The sequence below is a fragment of the Falco punctatus genome (assembly GCF_963210335.1).
Source record: "Falco punctatus genome assembly, chromosome: 3".
Lineage (NCBI taxonomy): Eukaryota > Metazoa > Chordata > Aves > Falconiformes > Falconidae > Falco > Falco punctatus.
The window spans coordinates 18,004,085-18,029,706 of NC_137582.1; the positions used below are offsets into that span (position 1 = coordinate 18,004,085).

General features: G+C 42.9%; 1 protein-coding gene across 17 annotated transcripts in view; it reads left to right on the forward strand.

Annotated features, from left to right (window-relative positions):
• MTSS1 (MTSS I-BAR domain containing 1) overlaps positions 1-25,622 on the forward strand; it is a 127,025-nt gene that overhangs the window by 73,020 nt on the left and 28,383 nt on the right. For all 17 annotated transcript variants that reach the window (XM_080378372.1, XM_080378373.1, XM_080378376.1 and 14 more), the window contains 3 exons: positions 18,718-18,802; positions 20,074-20,165; positions 21,913-21,987. In XM_080378372.1, coding sequence (XP_080234498.1) covers positions 18,718-18,802; positions 20,074-20,165; positions 21,913-21,987 — 252 coding nt within the window. The remainder of the gene's footprint in view (positions 1-18,717; positions 18,803-20,073; positions 20,166-21,912; positions 21,988-25,622) is intronic.

Genomic DNA, 25,622 nt, shown 5'->3' on the forward strand with positions numbered 1-25,622 from the left:
AGTTGGAAACAGAAGGAGATCATGGTGCCTACATGCTGTGCCTTTACTGTTATTGTGCAAACCGAAGTACAAGATTATAGTGACAGATAAACGTCTCAGTTTAAGCCTTCTTAGAAAGAAATATGAGATTTTGGACTTAAGTGTAGGCCAAATAGATTGAATCTTTCTTGCTTTCTAGTCACAAGGTTGATACATGACTTTACTTTTTGCCTGCTTTTTTTTTTTTTTTTTGCCAGCTTATCTTCTTGCTGTGTGAGATGAATTTCTTTTGTCTTGATCCACTTTCTATTACGAGGCCACGGTTTTAGTTTTTTACCCCTGTAAAACTAAATGTCTGCTGTTCATAGAGGTACAGATGTCTTTGATGTAAATCTTCTTGCTGTATGGGCCTGGAGCCCTTTTGCAATAGTGTTGCAGGAGTCTTGTTAGGGCTTTCCTGTGTCATGGTAATACCAGACCCTTTAAGCAGTAACACTGCTTTAACACTTCTGTGAACAGCAGTGCAACGCCTGATGAAAATGCAGTTTTTACTGGCGTGGATGTGTTTATGTTAATGAAGCTATGTGCATACATGCTGGAGCTTATGGTACAAATATTTTCCTTGCAAACCCCCAACTGATGTCTTGGTAAGGGTCTTGGTGAGTCTAATCCTGGATTTTAAAAAAAATATATCATACTAGACATGGCCTTATAAATACAACTAGGGTAGGCAGCTAAAAATAACCCTTTCCACAGTGCAGAAGGCTTGGTTTAAGAAGTGGAAGAATATTTAATAAAATACTTTGATCAAACTACCTGCTGTAGAACAAAAAGGTTTAATCGTTCTCTGTGAAAGCTTGTAATTTGTTTATTCTCAATTATTACAACTGAACAACCCTAAGGAACAGAACACAGGAGTGGAGTTTGAACCCAGGATCTCTGGATCAAAACCCATGAGCAGATGTTGTCTGAGGTAAAGCGCTTATCTATTATTGCCTTGCAGCCAGTAACAGGTCCCTAAGCTTTATGAAATGGTCAGTAAAGGGTGACCAAAGGTAATTTTTAAGCTAAAACTTACAAAAGTAAATTTTTAAACTTAACCTGTGTGCCCCATGGTGCAGGCTTAGAACAGGAGGTAGTGTGTGTAGTTTGATTCTTGGTAAGTCTATTTGGCCATGGGCTGATGGAAAGAACATCTGCTCTTCTTGCTAATTTTTCTTTGTATTTTGGTAACCCTCTGGGCTATGAACAAAAATCAGGGGCTGGTCCTGCGAGCACGAGTGGAACTTGAGTGCATTGTGCCTGTGCCTGGACTTGGAGAACTCAAGTGCTGAGGGAAAACGAAACAATTTTCAGGTCCAGAGGTCAGCAGGGTACATGCACGCTCTGGGAGTTTGCTGTTGCTGTTGCTGACTCAGCTATGGGGAGGAGGGAAATATGTTTTTCCTTTTCAGAATTGCTTATCAAGCTGTTGGGGAAAAAGAAATTACTATGGTGGAGAGGGAAGGGCCTTGGCTGTCAAGAACACAGTTCAAGCTTGCATGTACTTTCCTGTATACCTTATAAAATGCAGGTGTGGTTGAATGACAGTGAAGTTGCGTGTTACATATTACAGGAAAAACTTTATTTGGCTGATCCAGTAATTTCTTGATACTGTAACACGAGCTGAGGAATGGATCAGGCAGAACGTGAAGATGGATAGGTGTTCACACACCACCGCATTGAAGCCTTTTCTGGAGATGTGAGACTGCCCCCTAAGAGTATATTTGCAGCAGCTACAATAGAAGATGAAGAATAGTAGCTAGAGGATAGCGAATAGCCTGAGCAAGTGAAGTACTTGTATCAGCGAGTAAGAGAGGCCAGGGTCTCTGTCGTAGCTCACTGAAAGTTCACAGCTTGTATACAGGCACAAGCTCCAGACCTTCTCCCAGAGCTCTTGTTCGCAGTGCGTCCTCCGGAAATATCAGCCCCATTTCTTGGAGCATCTGGGAATTTCTGTGAGACCTCTGCTTCAGTCTAGCACTGACCTGGACTGACCCTGCTTAGCTTGCGAGGCAAAACAAAATTGTAGCTAGGGGACTATGGCTCTAGTAAGCAGCCCTGAACAAAATTGAAGGCTGTTAAAGTGTCTAATTGAATTATTGCACTACAGGGGCATAGTGACTCATAGTGAAGCTAATCACCTGCTGTTTTATCTTGACTGCGAAGAATAGATTGCTAGTTAAACATTTAAAGGTCATAGTCATAGAAATTGTAATAGTGTTGCCTTCCCCCCCCCCCCCCCCCCCCTTCTGAGTATTATGTCTGAAGTTACTAGGGGAAATCGAGAAGATGCTCTTTGGAGATCTGTATTCTGAAGATGAGGCTCAGCACGCTTATCTTTCAGGCTCACACTGTGGACTTTGATGCATTCATTTGTGAGAGAGGCCATGCTGAAAAACGTTGCATTGACTGCACAAATTTCCCCAAAACACCACTACTATGGCACTTGTGTTCTGTGGAGAATCAAATTATCCTAAAATTTGAATCACAGGTATTTGGGGGGTTCGTTCTTGTTCGTTACAGGGACTTCCAGGAGTAAAACCGGAGCTCCTATTCCCACAACCAGGCAGGTTCAGTATTTTCTATTTAATAGCGCTTTATTGTTCACGGGGCCAAAAGTGTCTTACAGGAAACAGGATTTTCCTCATTCTGCCAAAAGAGACTGTAGATCTCTCTAGTTTTAGTCTGTTGGCTGAGAAAAGGGCAGGCTGTTTCTTTCTGGAGTTAACATGTCCATGCAGGTGAGTGGGGGAACTGTGTCACTTCGACAGGAGTATGATTCCTGTCCCTGCGGTCACCAAAGCAATTGTTGGGATGGTTTTGTAGAGAGAGGACTTGGCTCTTTGCCTGGTGGAACCTCCCATGCTCTCTGCTGTAAAAGAGCCTTCCAGGTGATAAAGGTGATACGCTTTTCTTATCAAAATGCTGGACATGGTTTAAATAGCTCTTCTCAATGATTCATGCTCCTTAGGTCGCATCCAATTCACTGTCGTGAGTCACCAGGACAGGTGGTGTCTGTCTTGGCGGCTCTTCTGGAGGAGCGTTTGGGTGGTGATGGAGGAAGACTTGCGGATTAAATAACAGGAAGCTGTGCTAACAGGCATTTAAACCTCTAGCTTGCTTCAAAAGTCAGTGATGAGCAGCATCAGCAGTGATGGCAGCAGTGTGTTATCGCTCCAATTTAAATATAGATTTTGAAGGAAGTTTGTAGTATTTTCTGCATATGGATGTTTTATGGCAGGAAGCATATCCTGCTATAAATGAATTAGCCTGTTTGAGAGCCTGGGTTAAAGGCTGTATGTGCCTTAAGCCTGGAAGTTTTTCCTTTTGGAAGTGTTTGCTGTACTAAATCAGTAGACCACTGGCATGTTTTGAGCTTGACCGTTTCCTTACTTTTGGAATGGGTGGGAGAGAGCACAGTGACGGAAGAACGTGTTTCCTATTGGCTGCCAAGTTCTTGTACCTTGGTGGCCAACAAGCATACGAAGCTGAGCAACACTGTATTTAGAGAAGAGTTCTGGGCTAGAGACAGCTGTTTTGTGATCTGAGAGAGGGGGGACTTTGGTCTGGCATCCAGTGAGGTGCTGGGAGATGCTCTGTGTTGATTTCTGTCTTTATGCCCATCTTGCTGGTAGGTGTTCTCGTCTCTAGTGGTGGTTCTTATTTTTAGGAGGGATCCTTGGATGCACTAGTGGCCATTTCCAGGGCTACAGAACTGTTTATGGGAGATGTTGATGCCAATCACATAGAGACAGAAGGGGCCAAAACTTCTAAATGAGTAGGGTGGATAACAGTGTCCTGCTGCAGATTCAGAGATCCACATTTTGGTCCCTGGGTTTGCACTGCGCCAAAGACTGTCCCTGATCAGCCCTGCTCCAAATCCACCGCATCGCTTTGTCTGGAGAGCTGAAGGAAGCTGGCTGAGATGTTAAGTCTATCAAATGCTTGAGCGCTGCTGGCTGCAGAAAGTAGGACGCCTCACTCATGAGGGCTGGTGGCTTGCCTAGATTTTGGATTGACCTTTGACCTCGCTAATAAGTTGATGAGAGATATATTTTGAAATGAGCAAACTGTACAGGACTTTTACTTTTGGTCTCTACTTGTCAGAGCATTTTTGCTTGGAGTGCGCCTTGGCAGAGAGATGGCTAAGGTCAGTGCTTGTCTTGCCCCAAGCATTTGTAGTTCACCCCAGTTTGACTTCTCCAGGTTAGAGGTAGGTTGGTGTTTCACACTATTGCCTGGCAAAGCCCGACAGCATCACAGTTGTTTGAAATGTGTCCAGTGCAACTCTGTTAAAAGCAAAGATGCATTTTTAGTAGCCAGCAGCTACATTCAGATGAGGGGCAACCTGTCCCTGTGACTCCCTGGAGGCTGCTCCACCCAGGGGTCAGGCTGAAGGGAGGTGATACCCTCTTGGAAAAGTGTGTGCTAAAAAGATCTCTTCACCTTCATTTTGCAAGCTCATTTCCTTTGATGCTATTTTTTCTTCCTTTTGCAAAAGGCAGTCAGACTTCAAAGGAAAGCAGTATTGTACCACCTTCTGTATGCATTTCAGGTTTAAAGCAGAGTCTTCTCGCGTTTGGTTCATGCTAGAAAAAAAGTCCCTGGGGATCCTCTCCCTCCTCCTGCCCATCAGGACTGCTGACTGGACTTCCAAGAGCTGACTCTAGTAAGGGGAGGGGAGTCATCGGATGGGTAATTGCTGATGCTGATTTGTACCTATTTTGTCTTCAGTCATCTTCATAAGTGCTTTAGAATAGTGTTAGGTTTGGTTTTGCTTTCAAAGCAGATAACTCACCCTGTCTCTCTTTGGAGCTCAATACGTTTTTTAAATTATTTTATGTCTATTTGCCCCAGCTTGCCTACATTGCAGCAAACCTGGTGTAAAGGTTTGTTAGCCAATAAAACCGGAGCTCCTTGAATGTGATTATGTTCTTATAATGTTCACAATGCATCAGTCTCCGCAGGATTTTTTTAGTGCTTCCCACCTTTGCTGCCATAGGGTCTTGCCACATCTCCCAGGTAGGAAAACAAGGCCAACATATTCTGTCCCACATGTATTACTGGTTTGCCACCTATAACTGTGTATTCCTTGGGTTGCCAACTGAGGTACCTTGTTCTTTTCTTTTATCGTAGTCTGGCCTACAAGCCGTGCCTTTCGTGGCCTTTTGATCCTGTTGGGAATGGCAGCTTAATGACACAAACTACTTTATTTGGGCAGATTTTTTTTCTTAACCAGAGAAATACTGCTTACATCAAGACCCAATTATACCGTCCTTAGTCCTGTACCAAAAAACAGTTCTTTGGGGGCAATCTTTTTAATTGAATCATTTATTTTACCTACTTTAAACAAACTGTTACAAAAATCTAGGCTAAAGCCTATTGCAAGCAGTTGTATCTGAAATTGATTGCAGCTGGACAGATTAAACATGGCAATTATTTCTGTTGAAGGCATGCCCTTGAGTTTGCTCACGATGAGTGACAGTGCTGCTGCCTTGGAAGACAAATTCAGAGATACTCAGTGCCTGTGCGAGTGCTGCATTGCAGTTACTGTCAGCTTACGTCACGAGCAGATACTTCGGCAGCTGAAGGGCTCCTCGGGAGCCTGAGGAGAGTGTGGCTTCAGTACCATGTAACAACAGATCTCATGGGCTGTGTTTGCTGTGCTTCTCGCTGCATATCTTGTGCTTCCTGCACAGGGATGCCTTTATCAGCAGCGCTCCGTTCTCCTTAACACAGTGTAAAAAGCTGGGAGTGCTTATCCCTTTAAAGGGTTTTGGTTGGAGGGCTTTTTAGCCTCATTTTTTAATAGATATATTTAGAGACTTAGACGTGTCATATTGTGATTACAGCTTTTACACCATTTGAACCTGTCTGCTTTAATTAGCAGTTGGCATTGCCATATTTATAGATAGATGGGAAAAGCACAAGCTAGTCGGTTTTCAGCGCAGGGTGTATTTTCTTCTGTTGGCAAGTAGTTCATATCCATTTTTCCATAGATAAACTGGCTTGGCAACCTGCAGATGTTGCAGGCATTGGGTACTGATGCTTGAAATAGAAATGGACTTTGAAGAGGATGTGAGATGGGGGGAAATAAATCAGAAACTGCTGTTGCATTGGAAGTCTATTAAGAATGATGATACATCATGCTTACTGGAGCGTAACTGCTGAAGTTGACCACATTAAAAATGAGCACATTAAAAATATATATATATTAAAATATTGCTTGTATCACATTATTAAGGTTCCTTTTCACTTTGGTGTGTTGTGTTAACAAAACCAGTTACCAGTACACGTGTTTGGCTGTTCAGTGTGGTTAAGTTGGTTGGTGGATATCTATATAAGTGGGAGAAACGGATTGATTCTTTCTGGAACAAGTTGTGCCTGATCTATAAATGATGTGAAAAGTGTGTGTGTGTTTTTCTTCTTAACTGTGACTTTAAATACAGAAAAGTTTTGGTTTCCATTGACACTGCAATGCCCAGGAGAATGTCAAGGAATGAGAACAATATCGTGTTATTAAACTCCGTGTGTTAGCTGCTCCTCAAGGACTGTCTGCAGACGCACTTTACTCTGGGGAAAACACTTTGAGGCACCTTTGCCCCCTTTTGAGAAGCTCCTGTTAAATAAAACCATAAATTACTTCTCAGTGCAGATGTTAAATATAGGCACGCAAGTGTTGTTGAGCAGCTCACGTGGGGGTCGCTCGTTGTTGGGTGCATGGTGAGAAGATGCTTTGCTCTGTACGGTGTTTGGTTGCCATGATCTCAACCCTGTTGTATGGCAGCCTGGGGTTTGCACTGCCTGTGGACTTGCAGTAGGGTACGTGCCATCATCTCAAAAAACATACTTCATCAATCAGTGCCTTAAAGCATTACTTACCCATTGGGGAAGGTGGGCAATTCAGTAAATGCATCTTTCCTGCACACCTTTTTAGAGCGGCTGCATCCTTATTCTGCAGACTATATTTTTCACTGTCTTGCAAGATTTCTGCCATTCAGTCTACGACAGAGCTGAACATGCTGGTGAGCAGCAGATGGATTTGAGTCAAGCTTACGCTTGGGGATTTGGGACCAGAGCCCAAGTCGTAAAGCTTCCAAAACCCGGTGGCTCTCACTTTGGTTAGCAAAATAAAATCTCGTCATCTCTGTTGGCCCTGTGTGTTACAAACTGGTTTTGAAACCACATGGCAAGATGACTTTCTGTTGAGTGATCCAAGGCTTTTCTTCCCCAGCATGTCCAGCACAGTGTTACAAATGTGGGTTTCCTCAAACTCTCTGTACAGTGTGCATGTTTGTGTGTTTGTAATTTGAGTGACCTGTCCCTCAAGTTGATCATCTTTGGGAAAAGAGCTGGGTGAGTTGATCGTTCCTGCTTCACATGGCTGAGTAGGATGGAAGGAAGAGAAACCTTTTGTGTAACAATATCACTGTGAAATGTGAGAATGTGGGTTACATGGTACTAAATCAGGGTGGTCTCTGGGGGGAGTAGTTAATAAATTCTAAATAGGTGACCCTCTCTGAGCACTTTCCTCTAAACTTGTAATTTATATGCTAGTCCTGTGCATTACAGTGCTTAAAGCCTAGGTCAGAAGTCCTCCATCCAACTTTGACCTCCTTTTGTCTTTAATAGACAAATTAATAGCAATAGGTCACAGCCAACTGTGCGTTGTAGGTACAGGTTGATGAGGTCTCTTAGAAGAACAAGGGAGCATCAGAGCGTGTGAGGAGCTGTGAGGTTTAGATGGATTTCCTGCATTACCAGAGATGTCAAATAACCAGATGAATGTTTCTGTACTACAATCAGCTTAATCATGAAGTACTGTGAATTCATTTTTTGAGAAATGCTAAGAACTGCAGCAAATGTTCATGGATGCATTTGAACAAGTTAGTGTTTAGGCTGGCTGCTTTTTGTAGGGGAACTTTAATTGGTTTGGTGTCATTTTGAAAATACCACCGATGTAATTTTTTCCCAGATTGGGTTGTGATAATGCTGTTTTGTGTGCATAAAGTGGGTGTTTGAACTCCTTTGGCATCAAAGCTTTTACTTGGTAAAACCAATAAACACTTTCTACATATATTTACTGTTGTTATGTTGACGAAGCAATGTCAGGGGAGTACAGCCTGTGGGTTTGAACTGCTGGGACAATGGACTCTGGATTTTTGGGTAAGGAAAACAATTTTCACAGGGCCACTAGTTGGCAACTGGAAGAGGAGCCCAGGAATCTGCACCCCTAGAGACACTCAAATCTGCACTGGACAGACTCCTAGGAACCTCATCAAAGTTGGACCCCATGGCCTCCTGAGGTCACTTCCAGTTTTGTCTCCCTGGTTTATGCATGAAATGCTGAAAGGAAAAAACCAGTAACGAAACATATTACACTAGCAGTTGGAGCGGAGCAGTACAGGCACATGGACTTCCCTACCATGGAAAGAGGGGCATCCCCTAAGCAGGGTATTGACATAGTTTTTCATGCTATTGCTACAAAAGCCTTAGCAGCACACTGTATATGGATCACAGCCTTATTTAAAACTGCCTAGCCCCAGCTGGTTTCGTGATTAAGGACTCTAAGATGAGCAGGACTTGGCTAGAATGGTCATAGTGCTCTGAAGGTTTGTCCTGCGTGGAGTGTGAGTGCAAATTCCTTCCTGCTCCTCTCCTAGGGGCTGTTCAATGAAGGGAGGTACAGAAAGTGTTCTGTAGTGCAGTGAAGGGACAGCTAAAATGATGGAGAAGCAGTGCTGTAAAGCAGCTTCTGTGGGCATATGATAGCTTCTGCTCCCCTTTCAAGGCTTAAATGTCAGAATTTGCAATGTCTTGCTCTTAATTCATCTTTGTTTTCCTTCTGTCTTTCGGTTTCTAGTCTTTTTCATTGATTGAAATCCCGTTTTCCTGAAGCTTCTTACAGTTGTTCTTACGAAGGGTGATTGAGTGATATTTTAAAATTTAGTCTACTTGCACAGATCTTACAAATCTGGTGTGCATTGCATGTGTGTGCATCGCAGAGAGCAAATGCAGCAGAACTACATTCATCTGTTCAGTGTTCAATATGTTTTCACTACAGTCCAACAAAACTTGTTTGGAAGAAGAAATCCAGTTGCTCTGTTCTCGTAGAAAGAGATAAGCATGCCCTTGGTGTTTGCATGCCAGTCAGCGCTGCGAAGTGTCTTGCTGTATGCCATGTTTGTAATGTCATGCACCTCTGCAGCTTCATTTGATCTTTTCTACAAGGTGTGCTTTTTTTCTTTTTGTGAATCAAAGGAACTTGTGAAGCTTTTCTCCTGCTGCACTCTTCGTGGTTTAAGCAGGCACACTTTAAATGCAGCCTGACAGCATAGATTGTTTGGAAGGATTTGTGGGATAAACAGGAGTTTGCCTGCGGAGCATGTGAATCTGTGCATTCAAAGCAGCCAAAGATCTGGGGAGCGCAGTCCTGTGCTTGTAAGCTGTCTCACCTGATCTGCATGCAACCTTGTTCTTGTGCGAAGCTTGCTACACTTGCTGCTTACAAGTAAAGGAGAAAATTCCTGTACCTTTTCCAGATTCAAAAGTGTGAACACAGAGGTTGCTGTGTCTTTCAGAGTGTGTGTTTGAGTTTGTGGCCAAAAGCACAAAGACCTCTGGTTTCTCTGCTCGGAGGTGACTGTCCTCATTTCGCTTTCTATAACAGGTGGAATATTATGTGGGTTTTTTTAAGCAGAGTTCAGTGTTGTGTATCAAATTCCTTCGTACTGGGGGCTTAAGGAGTCAGCTGGTGTCAAACCCATGCGGTGACATTCTCCTTCGCTTTTGTGAAAATTCATTATTTTGTAGTAAGGCTGAGGAACGAGTTGAAAATAAGAAAAAAAAAAAAAGCCTATCAGTGAGGATAAAACTGGTTAACTGTTTGAGAGCTGACCTGGTGAACAGCACAACTATATATATAGCACTGGGCAAAGTGAGCTTTGGAGGGATCTGGATAACTGTAAGCACTAGTGCCCTGGATTCTTGCTACCCTTTTGTTATCTGCCATTCCATTGAAGAGGTGTGCAGGTTCTCTGTGTGTCTGCTAACGAGCCTCCTGAGTTTTGGAGAAGTCTGCAAAGTCAATGTGATTTTAAACTCTAGGTTTCTACCAGGCCACATTGAAATTAGTTTGGAGACACACTAAATAAATCAGGGGGGATGAAGTTGAGCCATGGGTATTTCAGTACATATTTGAGATGATTTTTAAATGGCCTTTGGAGCACACAGAGCAGCTGCCTTGAGAAAGTACTGGAAAGAGGTCATATTGCCTTTTGAAGGATCACCACCAGCATCTCCCTCAGTAATGCCAGTTGCAGTTAGAGTTCTTGAACACTGAGTAAAGCCATGAGGCTGCCTCAGGGAGAGGGAGCCACATCCCTGAACACCTGGGGCAGGGGCAGAGCTTCCCCTTGTGCCCAGGGACTAAGTGGCTGTGCTCAATGCTTAGGTGTGCCTTGAGTCTTTTGATGTGTTGATGATGCTGTATCTCTGTATAACTAACTGAAACATAATGGACTTTATCTAAAATTTCTTGAACTGATAATTTCTTAAGGTGATTTGAATGATTTTTACCTCCCTTTGCCCCCGCCCATGATCTTCCCCTTCATTCACTAAGGAAGCGTGCTCTGTTGGAAGAAGTGACAGCATGTAAAAATAGCACTGCTTTATTCTGCAGATCTGCTTGCTGTGGGGTTTCAGTTAGATCAGCTGACTTGGATTTAAAAATAATTTTTTCTTCTGCTTTTTGCACCTGTTTGTCTTGGTGGTGCTTGATTTTGTGCTTCAGAGGCAGCAGCCATTTGGCCGTAGCTGAAATCCATGCTGGATTGGGAGCAGCAGCACAGGTGGGTGGGAGACCTGAGTTAAGGAGCTTTTGATTTTGGGGGCCGGAGATGTTTGCAATGCCGACAGCTAAACACAAATAGGAGAGGTACCTGTAGGCTTTTCACAGCCTCTGGAAGTTGCTAGTTCAAAATAAGCCATGCGTGTTCTGCTGTGCATGCGGTGGGATTGCACTTTGTGTTCCAAGCCGTTTGCTCTAAGTGTATTAGCCCTTCCCATCGCTGAATATTGCTGATGTCTAATCAGATTACATCGCAGTTCATAGCTGCGCCCAGATGACATAAAGAGCTGTACTCGAAGAACATAAGGATCTTGAGTTACTGCCTTCTTCACACATCAGGCTGACAACAAGTGCTCATGTAGAGCCATATTCATGAAGGCACGGAGATCAATGAGTCTGGCTATCAAATAGGTCTGAACCAGATCTCAGTCTTTTCACCATCTGCAGCATGTAGTGGAGCGTGTTCCTCGGTGCTGCAAGTATCCCTGGGTGATGGAGCTGGCCTTTAGATACCCATCGGCTGGCAGCTGAGCTCTGGGATGCTGCACAGGTGGGAGGTTTCTCTGAAATACTGCATCGGCTTGGCCTCATGTTCTTCAGCAGCTTCAGGAATTCCCTTTTCGTTAGAGAGTCCTTTTTAATAGCATGCGGGTTTTTGGGGGTTTTTTTTGAGAGTGAGCTTGATGACTCACGTTGCCTGCCTTTCTTAAGCCATTAGTGGGTGTAGCATTTGAAGCAATGCAGTTGGGTCTGATCAGAATAAGACCGTTAGGTTTACGTAGCTATTCATAGAATGATTTTGGAAATACATTCAACTATAAAGTTGAAAAGAAATGGGGAAAAGGTATGGACAATAGTAGTGGGCACAGCTTCATTTTGGGTATAGATGTTTAGTAAACTCTGTATGTTTTTAGTAATGAAATTATTTGTATTCCAAAGAATAAAATGTAAATAATGGGCTTTGGAAAACACAAGTGTGTGTATTTGCTCTTCTAAGCAAATCTTTTTCTAATGATGCTTTATTTTTGTGGCATGAAACCCTTGATGCAGAACTCTGGGTTTGTAAAAATGAGCAACAAGCACCTGCGAGGGGGGATGGATATTAACTCTTGAAAGAAATCACCAGAAACAAAACGCTGCTCTCTGTCCTGGCAGCACAGTCTAGGAAAGGGAAAGGAAGCAGGTTACACTCCTGATACAAACATGCTCGAACTTGAGGCTTTTGTTACTGGGAAACACTTCTGCCTGGACTTTTACTGCTCTCTAACAAGATGTCACGGTTCAGTGATGTATTTTGTGTCTCCTACAAGTTTGTGAACCGAGACGGACTTCTTAGTTTCTCAGAAATTGAATCAATGCATCTTACGATTACTTAGCTTAAACTTTCCCAAAGCATCTTCAGCCACCTGTGTGTGTGGCATCCTCATTAAAAGCCGGGGGCCACAGATGAGCTTTTCAGAATGCCCTGAGGGCTGACTAAACCCAAATTGTCCAAAGATCACAGCAGGGCTGGTTCATGACCGTATTTAATATGTCAGATGGACTGTGTGGTGACCTCTCTGTGCATGAGTGAAATTCTGTCCCAGCTTGCTTAATGCGGTGACTCCTGTGGGGTAAGGATTTTGCCCAGTGCTGTGCTAGGAGAACAGCTAGGGTAAGCAAAAATGCTGCTTACCAGAGGATTAAGCTAGCTCAGAAGAAGTCATAAGAGCTTTCTTGCATGTTCTTTAGTATACTGACTGGAACATCATCATAGTCTGTTTTAAGGACTTCCTAAAGCTGGCGGTTGCCAGGGCAGGCTGTGGGCTAGGGGTGGCTCAGGTTTCCTGTTCTTTTTGCTTCTTTACTGTTTTAACTAGCTGCTATTGCCACTTCTTAAGTGTTCTTCCTCCTTTAAAATCAATGTAAATGCAATTTGAGATCCTGCTAGTCCCATCCATGAACAAATACTAGTTTCTTCTGCAAAAGAGAAAATAAACCACCAACCACATTTTCTTCTCAGGTTCATCAGAACTGCATGGGGCTCTAGCAAATGTGACAGCTTCGTATCAGGCCTCTATAAATATGTTTTCCAAGTAATTTGCCCAAAAGGGTGCTCGGCTGAACATTGCAAGCAAGCTGTTCATTTGCAAGGACAACCACAGAGATGCGGTACATGACAATGGGCTGCCAGAGTTGTTTTATTAAATTTGGTTAATCTAAACTCCTTAGATGAGTTTGACCTGGAATCTGTATTTGTTGGTCCAGTCTTCTCTGGAAGATGTCTAAATTACAACTTTTCTTTTTTTTTTTTTTAATATTTCAGGAAATAGTTTTTTGCTGGTTCTGAGCGGCAACTTTCATAGACTTTGCCGAGAACTGCTCAAAAAGGCTCATGATAGCTGTAGGAATAAGGGTGTCCCGTTCTCTTTTCCTGGCTGCTAGATACTGAGCAACGTCCCTCTGTTGTCTGCAGTTCTTCATGTGTTTTTCCAACTTACAAGCCTTACCTGCAGGCCATTGACACCCTGAAACATGAAGTGCAACCATAGCTCTGCTTTCAGGTTTCTGTCCTAGTGGTAATGCTTACAACCCTTGTGCTGGTCACTTTTAGGGAAAATCCCTCCTTTTTTCTCTGTCTGCTGTAGCACCCTGGCACTGACCCCATCATTCTTGAGTTTCACAGAGGCATCTGCATAAACAGTTTTGCAAGATTAAGGTCCATGCCCCATGTAATCAGTGATGGAAACTGCTTGCTCTTCTAACAGTGTGAGTTTGGATAAGGGTTGAGTAATGACCATTAACTTAAAATGTCCTACTGTTAGTCATCCTGTCATAGCCTCCCTGTTCAGAGTTGTATTTAATAATCTAGCCTCTGTTCCACTCCTGCTTTAATCTTTGCTCAAAAATGGAAGCCCCTTCTGATAACTGAAATTACAAAAGCATTACACCCATTTGTCATCATTCTCTCTCTTTTGGGAAAGTGGAAAGTAGCTGGCTCGTTTGGACTCTGCCCTTGAAGATAAAGATGAGCTCGTTAATAAGTTGGAGCCTTAAAGACACTTCCTGAAAGGCAGTCATCTTGTGAGCTTTCTGGGGTTGCTCAACAGCAAAGCAAGAGGAGGAAGATAAGAGGTTGATTGTAGTGGGTTGTTTGGAGTATATGGAGGCCGTGCAGTTGTACAACTGCATGTTTCATCAAATAATAATTTCCTTGATATACGGCCATTATTAAATACAAACATAATGACTCCAATAAAACAATTGAGTCTGTTTCCTACAGTCGCTCCCTGTTGTCTCTCTGCAATGTTGAGTGACAAGCAGGCATCGAAAGAAAATCATTTAAGCCTTTACAGTGGTCTCATTGTAGTGTCATGATCCACAGGCTTTCATTTAATTATCTCACATTAAAAAGGTTTTTGGTCTTTTACAGGCTTAGGCAGGAATAGGGAGAAGCAGGGAAGGTGAGAGTGAAAGCACATTTTGGCTTGCAGAGTTGCCTTTTACTTATGAGAAATAAGGCTGATGTTATCACCCGCCTTCTTATCAAATTTGACAGGAGTGTTTTGTTAAACTGCTTTCTCTGAGTGGGAATTCTGATGAATATGGCTTCCGTCTCCAGTTTCCAAGTATTACTTTACACCGTTCCTAAGCATTGTTTGCCTTAATGGGTGAATTATTGTAGTATGTCAGAGAAACAGATAATTCACAGCCTGATTTTATACACTGAGAGCCCAAGGCACAGTAGTTTAACTTGCATAGCTGCAGGGCAGTGAATGGAGGCCAGGTCACCCACCTAATGTACTGTTGGTTTGATGAAAAGTTTGCTAATGTGGCTTCAGTATTTCTCTTCAGGAGTTTATAGCTACTGGAGAATGTCATTTTTGCCAGGGACCTGCTTGTAAGTGAAGTGGAGACAGGCAGTGCTTTCAGCATGTTCTTGACGTGCTTCTGTTTCAGATGCTCTTCTTGCCACGTCTGCAGGTTAATAGCACTGAAAAAGGAGTTACCTCCACTTGGTCTTCTGCCTACCTGGCTCATGGCTCTGTCCTTGAGTAAGGATGCAATCGGTCACTTATGGAGCCAGTCTTTTTGGAAAGATAAACCCTAAATTAATTTTGAGGCTGAAGCAAGTTCTGTCTGACTGTGGCATAGCCCAGTGCAATAAACTTCTTACCAGATTTTGAATACTCAGCTGCACAGCCAATGCCAGGAATTGCACATGCATTAACGTTGCGTGTGAGGTTCACCTCTGTGTGCAGAGTATGCCTGTTGGCACCCGCTCCTTCTGTGAGTAAACTACTACTGTAACGTCAAATGATAATTCATATAAAGCATGTGTTACTCCTCTTCACTAAGATTGTCTGACAGAGACTGGGTAAAAGAAATGAATCCAAACTACTGTCTCTTGGTAGTGGTGGACATTTTCAAACCACTACAGTGGTAGTAGTAAAGTGGTAAAGTAGATCCCTTCTGCCAGTTTGTGTAGCCAGCTGATCCCAGCCCTTTGGAAACAGGAGCATCAATGCAGTTCTGGTGGGAACCAGCCTTCGCAGAAACCTGCTGGCAGTTGAGGTAAACCCTTTCCACTGGAGACTTGGACTGGAAGGACTGTTGAAGGCATCAGAAATGGCCGTGATGCTCCAACTCAATAAATCAAGGGGTGGTGAGTGGCCTGTATTTAAGTTTTTTGCCTTCTCAGGAAGCACAGATAATATAGTTGGGGATAGGGAGGTAAAGATGCATTTAACTCTGGTGCTGTTGGAGTACTTAATACATTGAGTGGGACTGAGGTGTAGGAGGAGGTGGGCTGGTCCTGCCCTTCATTCAGTCTGCTGACTGGTTTTTAACAATGAATTCCTGAGGCATCCCCAAAATGCAGATTATTTAGTTATATCTAAGGAGATCATCCTTTCCGAAATGCTGTTGCTGCTGTTTCAGCATCTAGAAACTCTGCTGGGGGTGTATATCTGTACCTCTGTGGGCTGTCTCACCTGGGTAGGTATGTAGGAACACTCGGACACCATTCCTGCTTCTGCTAATTGATGAAGGGCCAAAATTAAAAAGCCCCTTGTCCTTTTGCAAGGGTTCTCTCTCCTACGCTTGATTAGACACCAGTAACATTAGCTTTTAAACGGGAATTGGAAATGTGTATGCACAGTGACTTTATTGTAGCAGCACACGTTGAACAGAGACCTGTTCCCCTTGGCTGGGGAAGCTGCTGGCACACAACAGCTTTTCAGTGGGCGCCTGCCACCTGCCCCCCTCCGTGCTGGATGCACTGTGTGTCCATTAGCTGCCCGGCATGCTGTGAGATGGCAGCGGGCTACAAATGAGTTGGCTTTGAGGAATAAAAACAAGCTCGGTCCTGTCTGCGTCCAACAGCATTGTAAGCCTAGCAGGAGGAGGCTCTAGACCTCTTTAAATGGTCCTATGGCAAGAGGAGCAGAGAGGACAGCTGTAAAGACTGTATAGGGGATGCGTGTTCACTGCAAGTGTTAATATTGATATTTTGCAGTACTGCAGAAATCTCATGTCCAAGGTAGTTAAACTTGGTTTATTCTGAATTCAGTTTATTGTAAACTGAGTTTACTCATCAATAAACTCAGTTTATTGATTGTAGCGAGTTACGATTTTGCAAAGAAACAGGCATCCTTTCTTCTCATAGCCATTTGGAGCAACAGTGTTCCCAGTCCTCCCTAAAAGCTTCATTTTTAGGCAGGTTGAGTTCATAATGTGGGCGCTGTTTGGGAGGGATTTGCGCTCTCTAGGGAAAGCTGAGCACCACCTTCCCCAGTGAACAGCTGGTAAGAGCTGCTGCTGTGGGAGTTCAGGTCACCTCACTGGCTGTAACCCCCTCATCCCCAGCCAGTTGAGTTTGGTTTTTTTTCCATGGCATAATCTTTTTATTCCAGGCTTCATTTATTTTGTTGTGTTCTTTTTTAAACAAGCACAACTACTGATGTATAGACGTAACTTTGTATAGCTGTTTTGCTGACCTTGCCCATCCATCTTCACTATATGTTGAGGGGATATATTTATACTTTGGTTATTGGGGTTTTAGTTAAAATTTTGCTACCTTGCAATTTAATATTAATAGTAACTGACCCTTGTTTCCTAGTCTCCAGAACACATGGTGCCTTGTTTCCTATTTATTGTTCTTTTTTCATGTAATGGGCTTAGGAAAGCAGTATCACTTAACCATTGACAGTCCTTAATATTCCAATATTTCAGTGAGTTTTCAACCTAAAAAAACCCCTGCCTTTTGCTTAAACGCTATTGGGAATTGCTCTGCCAAGTTTTTGGTTCATTTCTCCATCTTTACCATTTTGTCGTAAATGGTCGTGTTGCATTAGGCTCTTGAGTTACTTCTATTTGATAGCGGCTTCAGGGAAAAATGCCCATGTTTTGTGACAGAGATCCACTTACTGTTGTGGGCATTGTCCTCTTCCTCCAGTTGCTTTCTCTCCGTTACACCTTTCCCCGTCTTCTATATCTATTGCAGCTTGTGCAAGCGTGGCATTGCTGGAAGAGATGGGTCTAGAGCCAGGCTGGAGTCCGTATGCTTTTCTCAGCCACCCATACGCAGCAAGGCTATAGCTCTTCAGTGTTACCAAATATTATTTCAAAAGCTCCTTATAAAAACATGAGTAATTGGGCAAGTGACAAAGGACTTTCTGTTTATCTTTTTGAACAATGGAAAATACCAAATAGCCACAATTTGTTCCAGTTATTTAGTGTCTTTGTTCCAGAGCCATTTCGTGGGCACAGGATTTAATTCTACAAGAATGCAGGAAGGTGGTGACTTGCTTTTGTGCTTAAAAAATAAATAAAATGACTTAAAATTTTCAAGTTTCTTTACTGGGAAAGTATTTGTTACTTATGCAATACCATTGTTAAAGCCTAAGGAAGATATTTTACTGTATATTACAAGTTTAAGGTTATTTTGATCATCAAGTGAGACTTCTAATTAGAAGCTGATACCTTCGCCGTTCTGGAGAATACCACAGTTTGGAAAAGCTTTGTACAAAGGGTGATGTGTGTACCCTGAGAATAGTCGATTTGGCTTGCAAGTAGGAACTGCGCAATTATCAAAACTAACACTAAGCAAAACAAAATTATGTTGGCATGTAATGGGCTAATAAAAGTTGATAATGCTGCTTAAAGTGGGAAATGGAGGAACGTGTGCTTTTAAAAGGGAACACTTCAGAGGAGGAACCTTTAGAAAAAAAATTTCTTGCTGTCACGCCGTCGTCAGGCCCCGAGATGAGCGAGGGTCTAGAGTAAATAGCGCCACCTGCTGGCGGTGTCCCCAAAACACGTGCGTGAGCTGAGGTGGCGGTACCTGCGGGACACTGACGGTATGTGTCTGCGGTATAGGAAGCAATATGTAGAATTAGTTACCTGTTCTGGAGGAGCAAAATCCTTTTGAGGCATTGGGTCTAAAGCATCTAGAGGTGGGAAAATTGGATTGAACCCCTTAGGTTTATTTCCAAAATGGGGAAATAAACTGTCCGTAGATGCCCACTCACTTGCCAGCTTTGCTTCTTGTCTTTTGACATCTCAAGCCCTTTTAAATCGTCTGCCACGGAGTTGGGCCTCATGGCGCATAAAGCTGCTGGGAAGAACTGTGTTTTAATCCTGTTTAATTGTGCAGTTGTGGTCTCTGGATGAACAAGAATTAATCTCTTTCCAAGGTGGTAGATACCCCTGAGGTCTGCCAGGTTAATAGCCTGGTCTCTAGTTACTATGAATTTGTTCCGCAGTTGCTCTGGAAGACTTGGCACCTGCCCTCTGGTTGACATGCCTCTGCACTACAGGCAGGAATCTCATCAGGGATCTCACCTGCCTCGTGTTTTGTTTTTCAGGTGGTACCAGAGAGATTGGGTCTGCTCTCACCAGGATGTGTATGAGGCACAGAAGTATAGAGTCCAAACTCCGGCAGTTCTCAAGGTGAGTGGCTTTGTACCTGGCCCGGAGCTCGAGGTTCATCTTCCATTAGCTACTGGGGAGAACCTAAAGCTGTTTCACCAGCATTGGCTTTTCAGCTGATCTCTGACCATATCATTGAGAACAGCAGGTTTCTCCCCAACAGCACACTAGGTGTTGTGAACATGCAGGACTTCACTGCATGTTCTCAGGACTGGGCTTGTCACCTGAAAGCACTGTGAATGCTGCAAATTTCCACTATTAGTTCCAGTTGCTCAGTGCTGAGCTGGTGGCTGCTGATGTGACCGACCTGTCTTTGCTTCAGGACGTCAAGCTTTGTCCCTAAGTTCTAAAGCAGCAGCAAGTGTTGTGCTGCTTCCTCAACTTACTGGAGAGCCCAAATAGCTTGCAGCCAAGAGAAGAACTTTCAGTAAACAAGTATGGAAAAGGCAAATCCTCTCATCCCCTTTTTACAGTTAAAGTTAGACTGTAGAGGTAATGGGAGAGGATTAACTTGTGTAAGCTGGGCTATACGTAAACAACCTACTTCTGTAGTAAGTAGTAGTTTGCACGTGTGCTTTTTTTAACCAGACTTAAAAGTTATACTTGACCTGAGGTGAACCAAAATGATGCTTCACCATTTGCCTGAATGACCTGGTATGTTTTTTTTTCCCCTTTTGAAATAAAGATATTTGTGAAATTGGCTGTGAGGAGACAACTTTAGTCTTTAGTTAGCCCAGAGTTAACTATTTAAATGATTTGATCCCAACCTCATTAATTGGTGGAGCATTACTACTGCTGTATCATGGACTCCACTGGTGAGAGGTGAGGCACATCAGTGGACAGGATGTTGTTCGCTTGTAAAACTGCTCTGTCTTCCTGTGCGTATACATGTGTTATTTAAGTTCATAATCTTCATGGCTGCATGAACCTTTCCAGTATCCAGAGTATCCATTTAAATTGCTCTTTGTGTGGCAGATGAGTAGCATCTAACTGTTTACATTGGCCCTGTTTCAGGTCACTCCTCTAGTTTACACTTTGTTCCTCACTGTCCTGAACTTCTGTGCAATAATTCTGGTTATCTTGTGATGTGGATTTTTATTTTTTTTTGTGATCCAGTCCTTTCTTTTGCTTTCTCCAGCATAAACATTTTTATGTTCTGATATTTACATTGTGACACTGGTAGCTGTCACAGCAAAAAGTAAAAATACTCCAATATTGACCTTGGCTCTCTATATAAGAATAGGGGCATCTGCAGGATTTGATTGCTCTTTGTGTTTTTTCAACAAAATTAGTGCTTTAATTGACTGTCTGATAAACCCACTTCAAGAACAGATGGAAGAGTGGAAGAAAGTGGCCAATCAACTGGATAAAGACCATGCAAAAGGTAGTTACAGAGGAAGAATTCTTTAATAGGAGTAAGATTGTAATATCAGCTTTTCTTCCTCTTTTCATGTTTGTACTGGGGAACTGAATAACATGCTTAAAAATGTAAAGCAACTTTTCTCTTCTAAACCACTCCACTCCCAAAGTGCCTAACAGATTTTTAACCCTTCCGTCTACATTGTGAAGGTTTAGTTTGCAGAACCCCAAGGGATGGGTTGTTTTTCTAGGCTAGTAAGCAGTGACTAATTTTAACTCTGTTAGCCTACTCTCACTGTATCATCTCCAATAGTGCTTAGTGATAGGGGATGCTGCATCTACCCCTGAAAAGCCCTGGGGTGTAGTTAAAAGCTAACTGTAAGATCATGTTATGTCTCAGACATAGCATCCTCCAGAGAACGCACAGCCCTGTAAAACATTTACCATCGTTATTTTATATCTGATGTGATACAGAAATGTGCACCTGGGGAACAGGAAAGCTGTGTCGTTGGACATGGGATGCTCAGAGCTGCAGTGCTGATGACAGCTCCAGTGGCTTTCCTGGGGGAATGAGCAGGAGGCAGCAAAGTCTTCTTGCACAGCAGGAGCATGTTGGCAGATGTGTTTGGCTTTGCAAAACTTGGACTGGGGATGATGGCCCTCTAGCACGGGTGCTGAAAGCAGGTTGCAGTTAACCACAGACCCTTGAAAATTGAAGACGCTTGCTATGTCTGAATGAAGCATTATCACCATAATTTATTTTGGGGAGGGGGAGAACTGATGGGAATGAGTATGCTTGGCCTCCGAAAGAGGATTTGCTTCTTGCCCCACTATTACTGTGCTCAAGTAGAAGCAGCTAAATCAGCAGCTCTTGAAAAAAAATTCTACCTTGTACTGTGGAGAGTGTTAAGTAGGTGGTGAGCTGGAGAAAGGAATCACCTGGGTTCTTGCAGGTAGGGGTGACCCCAGCCAAAGTGGCAGTGAGATTTAGGGTTTAGTGGGTAGACCTGGGTGTTGGGGATGCAGGTGGCCCTGGTACAGTTTCTGTGCCTGCCACCAGCCTGCTTCTGTTTTCCCATCTATAGAAGAGTAATAACATTGACTTCCTTTGTTAAAGTGTATGTGTATATGTATATACATGCCTTTTATCTTTTTTTTTTTTTTTACGTATCAGTTTTGATATCTGGTACCTTTAGTGTGCCTGGACTAGAGGTAGAATATTTTGTTCTGGGGTTTTAATTCTCCCGGGATTTGCAGCTCATCTGAAAATGAGGACAACTGCAGTGTGCTGCACTTCATCAGAAAGAGCTGGCAATGTGACCCTTCCTTGGGCAAACTTTTAACACCCTCTTCCTCTGCCCGACTCTCATGCTGGAGAGGGATCACAGGATATTCTGTGCCTTGCCGTTTCTGGATACTTGTTTTTGAACACAGATGTTTCGAGAAACCTGTCATCTCTGTTTTCCATTCCTGAGAGTGGATGAGTCTCTGAAATGAAAAGCACTCTAATTTTGTACTGTGTTCTCAGTTGTTATTTCTGTAAAGGCTTTGTTTATTTGGGAAAGATTTTGGTATGTGAATGTGCTCACACCCTGGAATGTTATATTAAGCCAAACATATAGGCACTACAAAATGTGAGTTCTAAGTTGCTTTGATTAACAGTAGCTGTCCTCTTAAAATTTGTAGTCTAATGTCTTTAAACATAGCCTTTTCTGTGAAAAACATTCATTTTGACATCAAGTATGTTGATAATAGAGACTGTGTTTTTTTAGAATATAAAAAAGCCCGCCAAGAGATAAAAAAGAAATCGTCTGACACACTGAAGCTACAGAAGAAAGCAAAGAAAGGTAACTTGCTTCATACTTGTACTGTTAAAAACCTTTTGTGCTTTCCTCACTGACAAAGATTGAACAGCGATAGGACTTTCTATCGTAATAATTCAGTCCCCTGTAATGTATTCCTGGTACATACTTGAACACCTGGGTACAATTATTATGTGTCACTTACATCATATTCTGAAGCTAGTGTCTAATGTTCTTATACAAAAGCCTTAAAACTGTTGGTACAAAGTTAATCATGTTTTAAAATAAACTGCTTGCTGCTAACTTACTCCTGTTAGGAATGTTGACACTGTAACATGACTTCTGCAGATACCTGCAAAATTTTCTAGGATCTTTTGGAATAATATAAAAAACGTCATCATGTAAATGTTCTGTAACTAATAACGTTTCTCACTGTTCTCCCTTTCTACCACCTTTTTTTTTTTTTTTTAACAGCCTGTAATCTCATAAACCTTTACATTATTCCTCAGAGTGTGAGAAGGTGGCATGGTTTGTTGTCAGGGGGAGGGCGCTTGACAACCATAGAAAACTAAAGATGAGTAAGAAAAAAAGGGAGTTCTGCACAAAGGCAATCTGTCCTTTTTAGCAGCTGAATCTCCTGCTCCTGTTGCTCTCCCACCACCATCGTGTCACAGGAGTTTCATCGTCACATTAATGGAAGCATGCATCATTGATAGCTGCAGCGTCGCCATCACTAAGGGTTTTACTTGGCCAAGTGCAAACCCCATCAGGCTTTGGAAAAATGATACAGAGATTGTACAGAAGCAGACTTTCTGGTTCCCTTTCCTGCACTGGGCTCATCCCAGCCAGGTGGGAAGTGTGCTTTGAACAGCTCTCAGCCTGCACGTTGCAGCTTGTCCTTTCCTTCTCCTTAAAAACTGTGAGCCCAGGGACAAGCAAAAAAATGCTGGAGCAGGGAGTTTCTTAACTTTTTAAATTGTGTGTTATCCAGAACAGGTGAGCTGTCTCTTAACTGTCCTTCCTAATAGGTGAATCAATAATTATGCTGATAGAAAGCCACATGACTGGAAAACTGCTCTTGAATTTTAGCTGACTTTAGGTGAGAGAGGGAGTGAGAGATGGAAGCCAGCAAGAGGGAGTTTTGCTCAGTAGGCGCTGTGTGACTGTCTGTGGAAAAGTTTAGTGTTTTAAATTGCAGTGGTCATCTTTAGGGTGACATGATTTTTTGTGATAAGATTTTAATTTTGGATGATGTGTAAACTTGTTTCTCGTTTTCTGTGACAAATTGTCTGACTTCAGACCCAACAGCATTAAAGAGTCTGTGATATTCCCTCCATTTCTTTTCCTTTCTCACCCACCTTCCATAATCTCATCGCTTCTTGTCCCTGTGTGATACAAGACAGCCCCTCAATGCATGGTAGGTGAGAGCTGAGAAAAACACGTGCCATGATCTGGGAAGAAGGAACCATTTTTTGAACCTGTTTCTGTGAATTGACAGCTAACTGGCTCCATCTCCCTTTTATCCTTCTTCTGAGTACTGAATAAATCAATCTGCAATCTTGGAGGAGGAGACAGCATTTTCTGTAAGGTGGGAAGAGGGGAGAGAAGCACTTAAAAGCCTTCTGGAAAAAAACAACCCACTGTTCTCATACTGCAGATGTCACCGTAGGTGTCTGTCAGCAGTGGTTAAAGCAAGTGGACTTTCTTCTTGGATATTGTGGGTTCCTGTCTTCCTCCTCAAATGTGTGCCGTGTCTAGTGACAAGGGTCAGCACACTGGTGTCTTGTAAGGACTTCACAATTAGACATCTTTGAGCCAGGAGTGGAACAGGCCTCGTTTTGTTGTCTTTTATAGCAGCCATGCTATGATTGAACCCCCCCCTTTTTTTTTTTTTTTTTTTAATATCATTCCCTTGCTTAATTTTGCTGTTACAACATGCTTTTGGAGTTGTTAATGATCTTGCTGTATTTCTGTGCTGTCCCCCTTGGAACTGCTGTCACACACATGGTGTTTGGGTCCAGAGGACAAACCCAATGGGACTCAGGTGGGGTTAAAGCTGGTCGCAGAGGGATGTGTACGGGGAAGGTGAAAGCGATGAAGATTCCCACGTAGCCAGTACAGGGGAAAGGAGGAGGGGCAGTATTTTTGAGGAGCTGAGAGTTGTTCTTATGGCCCCTGGGGAGGGAGAAATGCAGTGAGGTGTTGGGGCTCATCTGGCTGCAAGAGTGAGCGCCCAAAGCTGCTGACCCTGTGGGTTCCCAGCACGAGTGGGTGGGAGGTGGGAGGAAGTTCTCCCTGTCTTCTTGCAAGTTATCTACAGTGCTTAAATATAGAAGAAAAAAAAGTAGTAGATGCTTTTTCCCCTCTTTGCCTTTTTGATCCCTATCCTGAAGAAATAAAGCATTGGTATGAGTGCAGTGTCAAATGTTGTTAAATTTTTTGTGTGTGTACCTCCCTTGACAGATCTGTTTAATGTGCTACGTGGTGAAGCGTGTTGCTCTCGCTGTCACTGAGGGATTTAAAAAAAAAAATCAAGAAGGGGTTTATTTATAAAATGATAAAGCTGCAGAAGTGAACCTGCTTTAGGTTACAAATGAAGTTTGAACTATGGGCAGGGAAACTTTTGGGTCAAACCCTCCTGGCAGGCATGTGGCTGAGTGCATGAATGTCTTACTGTATCTTCCAACTCTCCTGTTTCCCTGTTGCTCAGACTTACTTTTTTTGTTCTGTTCTTTGTCAAGCAGGACCTGTCCCTTTTGATTTTTCTGTAAAGTTACTGACTCACCTATGGGAACTGTAAAACAACCAATTCATTCCCTTCCTAGCACTTGTAAGAATATTTTTGAATTAACCTTATGATCATTTGTGGGCAAGTGAGATGTTTGCGGAATTCTGGATTTGCTCAAATACTGTGCATGCTACTAAAAACATCCTTCAAGCTTTTTCTGCCGTGACTGGATGGGAAAGTGGTTTTCTTCTGCTTTGGGCAGCTTCAGATCTAGGAACTCAAATATAACCCTCTACTTTTCTCATTCACATCATGGCAGTGGTGTCCTCTCTCCCTGCCGCGCTGGGCTGCAGAGGCTCCCTCTCGTAGCCAAAGGCTGCAGCATGTGTAGCTCCTTGCTCCTTGCCTGCATCCCAAGGACATTTGGGAGTGAGGGCCATGGGCTGTGTGGCTTGTCCTGGCAGGAGCACTACAGGTTGGGCACCCCACCTTAGCGCTGAGGGGCTGAATACATTGGGGTTTGCCTGTTCTCTGGCTTCTGCGTGGTCTGTTTGTTCTGGTTCCATGCGGCCAAGTTGAAAGTTCAGGCTGGGCATTTAAGATCATTTATTAGAAATTACGTTTGCAGAGTAGGTGTGTTAATTGCTGTAAAGGTGTTTCCAAAGCTTGAAGTGACGGAGAAAACATTAAGCTTTCCAAACTAAACAAAAAGGTATTAGGGGTCCTTTTTGGAAGTTTGATAGAATGTATCTGGTAAAAAGACAAGTCTGTGTAAATGAAGGTCTTGCATTTCAAAGGACCTTACAGGGATAATTTTCATTCTTTTTGTTGTCTTTGACCCTAAAAAAAAAAAAAAATAATCCAAATGAAATCTAAATCTATGTAGTCTAAATAGGATCCTGGTGCACCTCCCAGATCCATGCAGTCCCTCTGGGTGTCATGGTGATCTTCA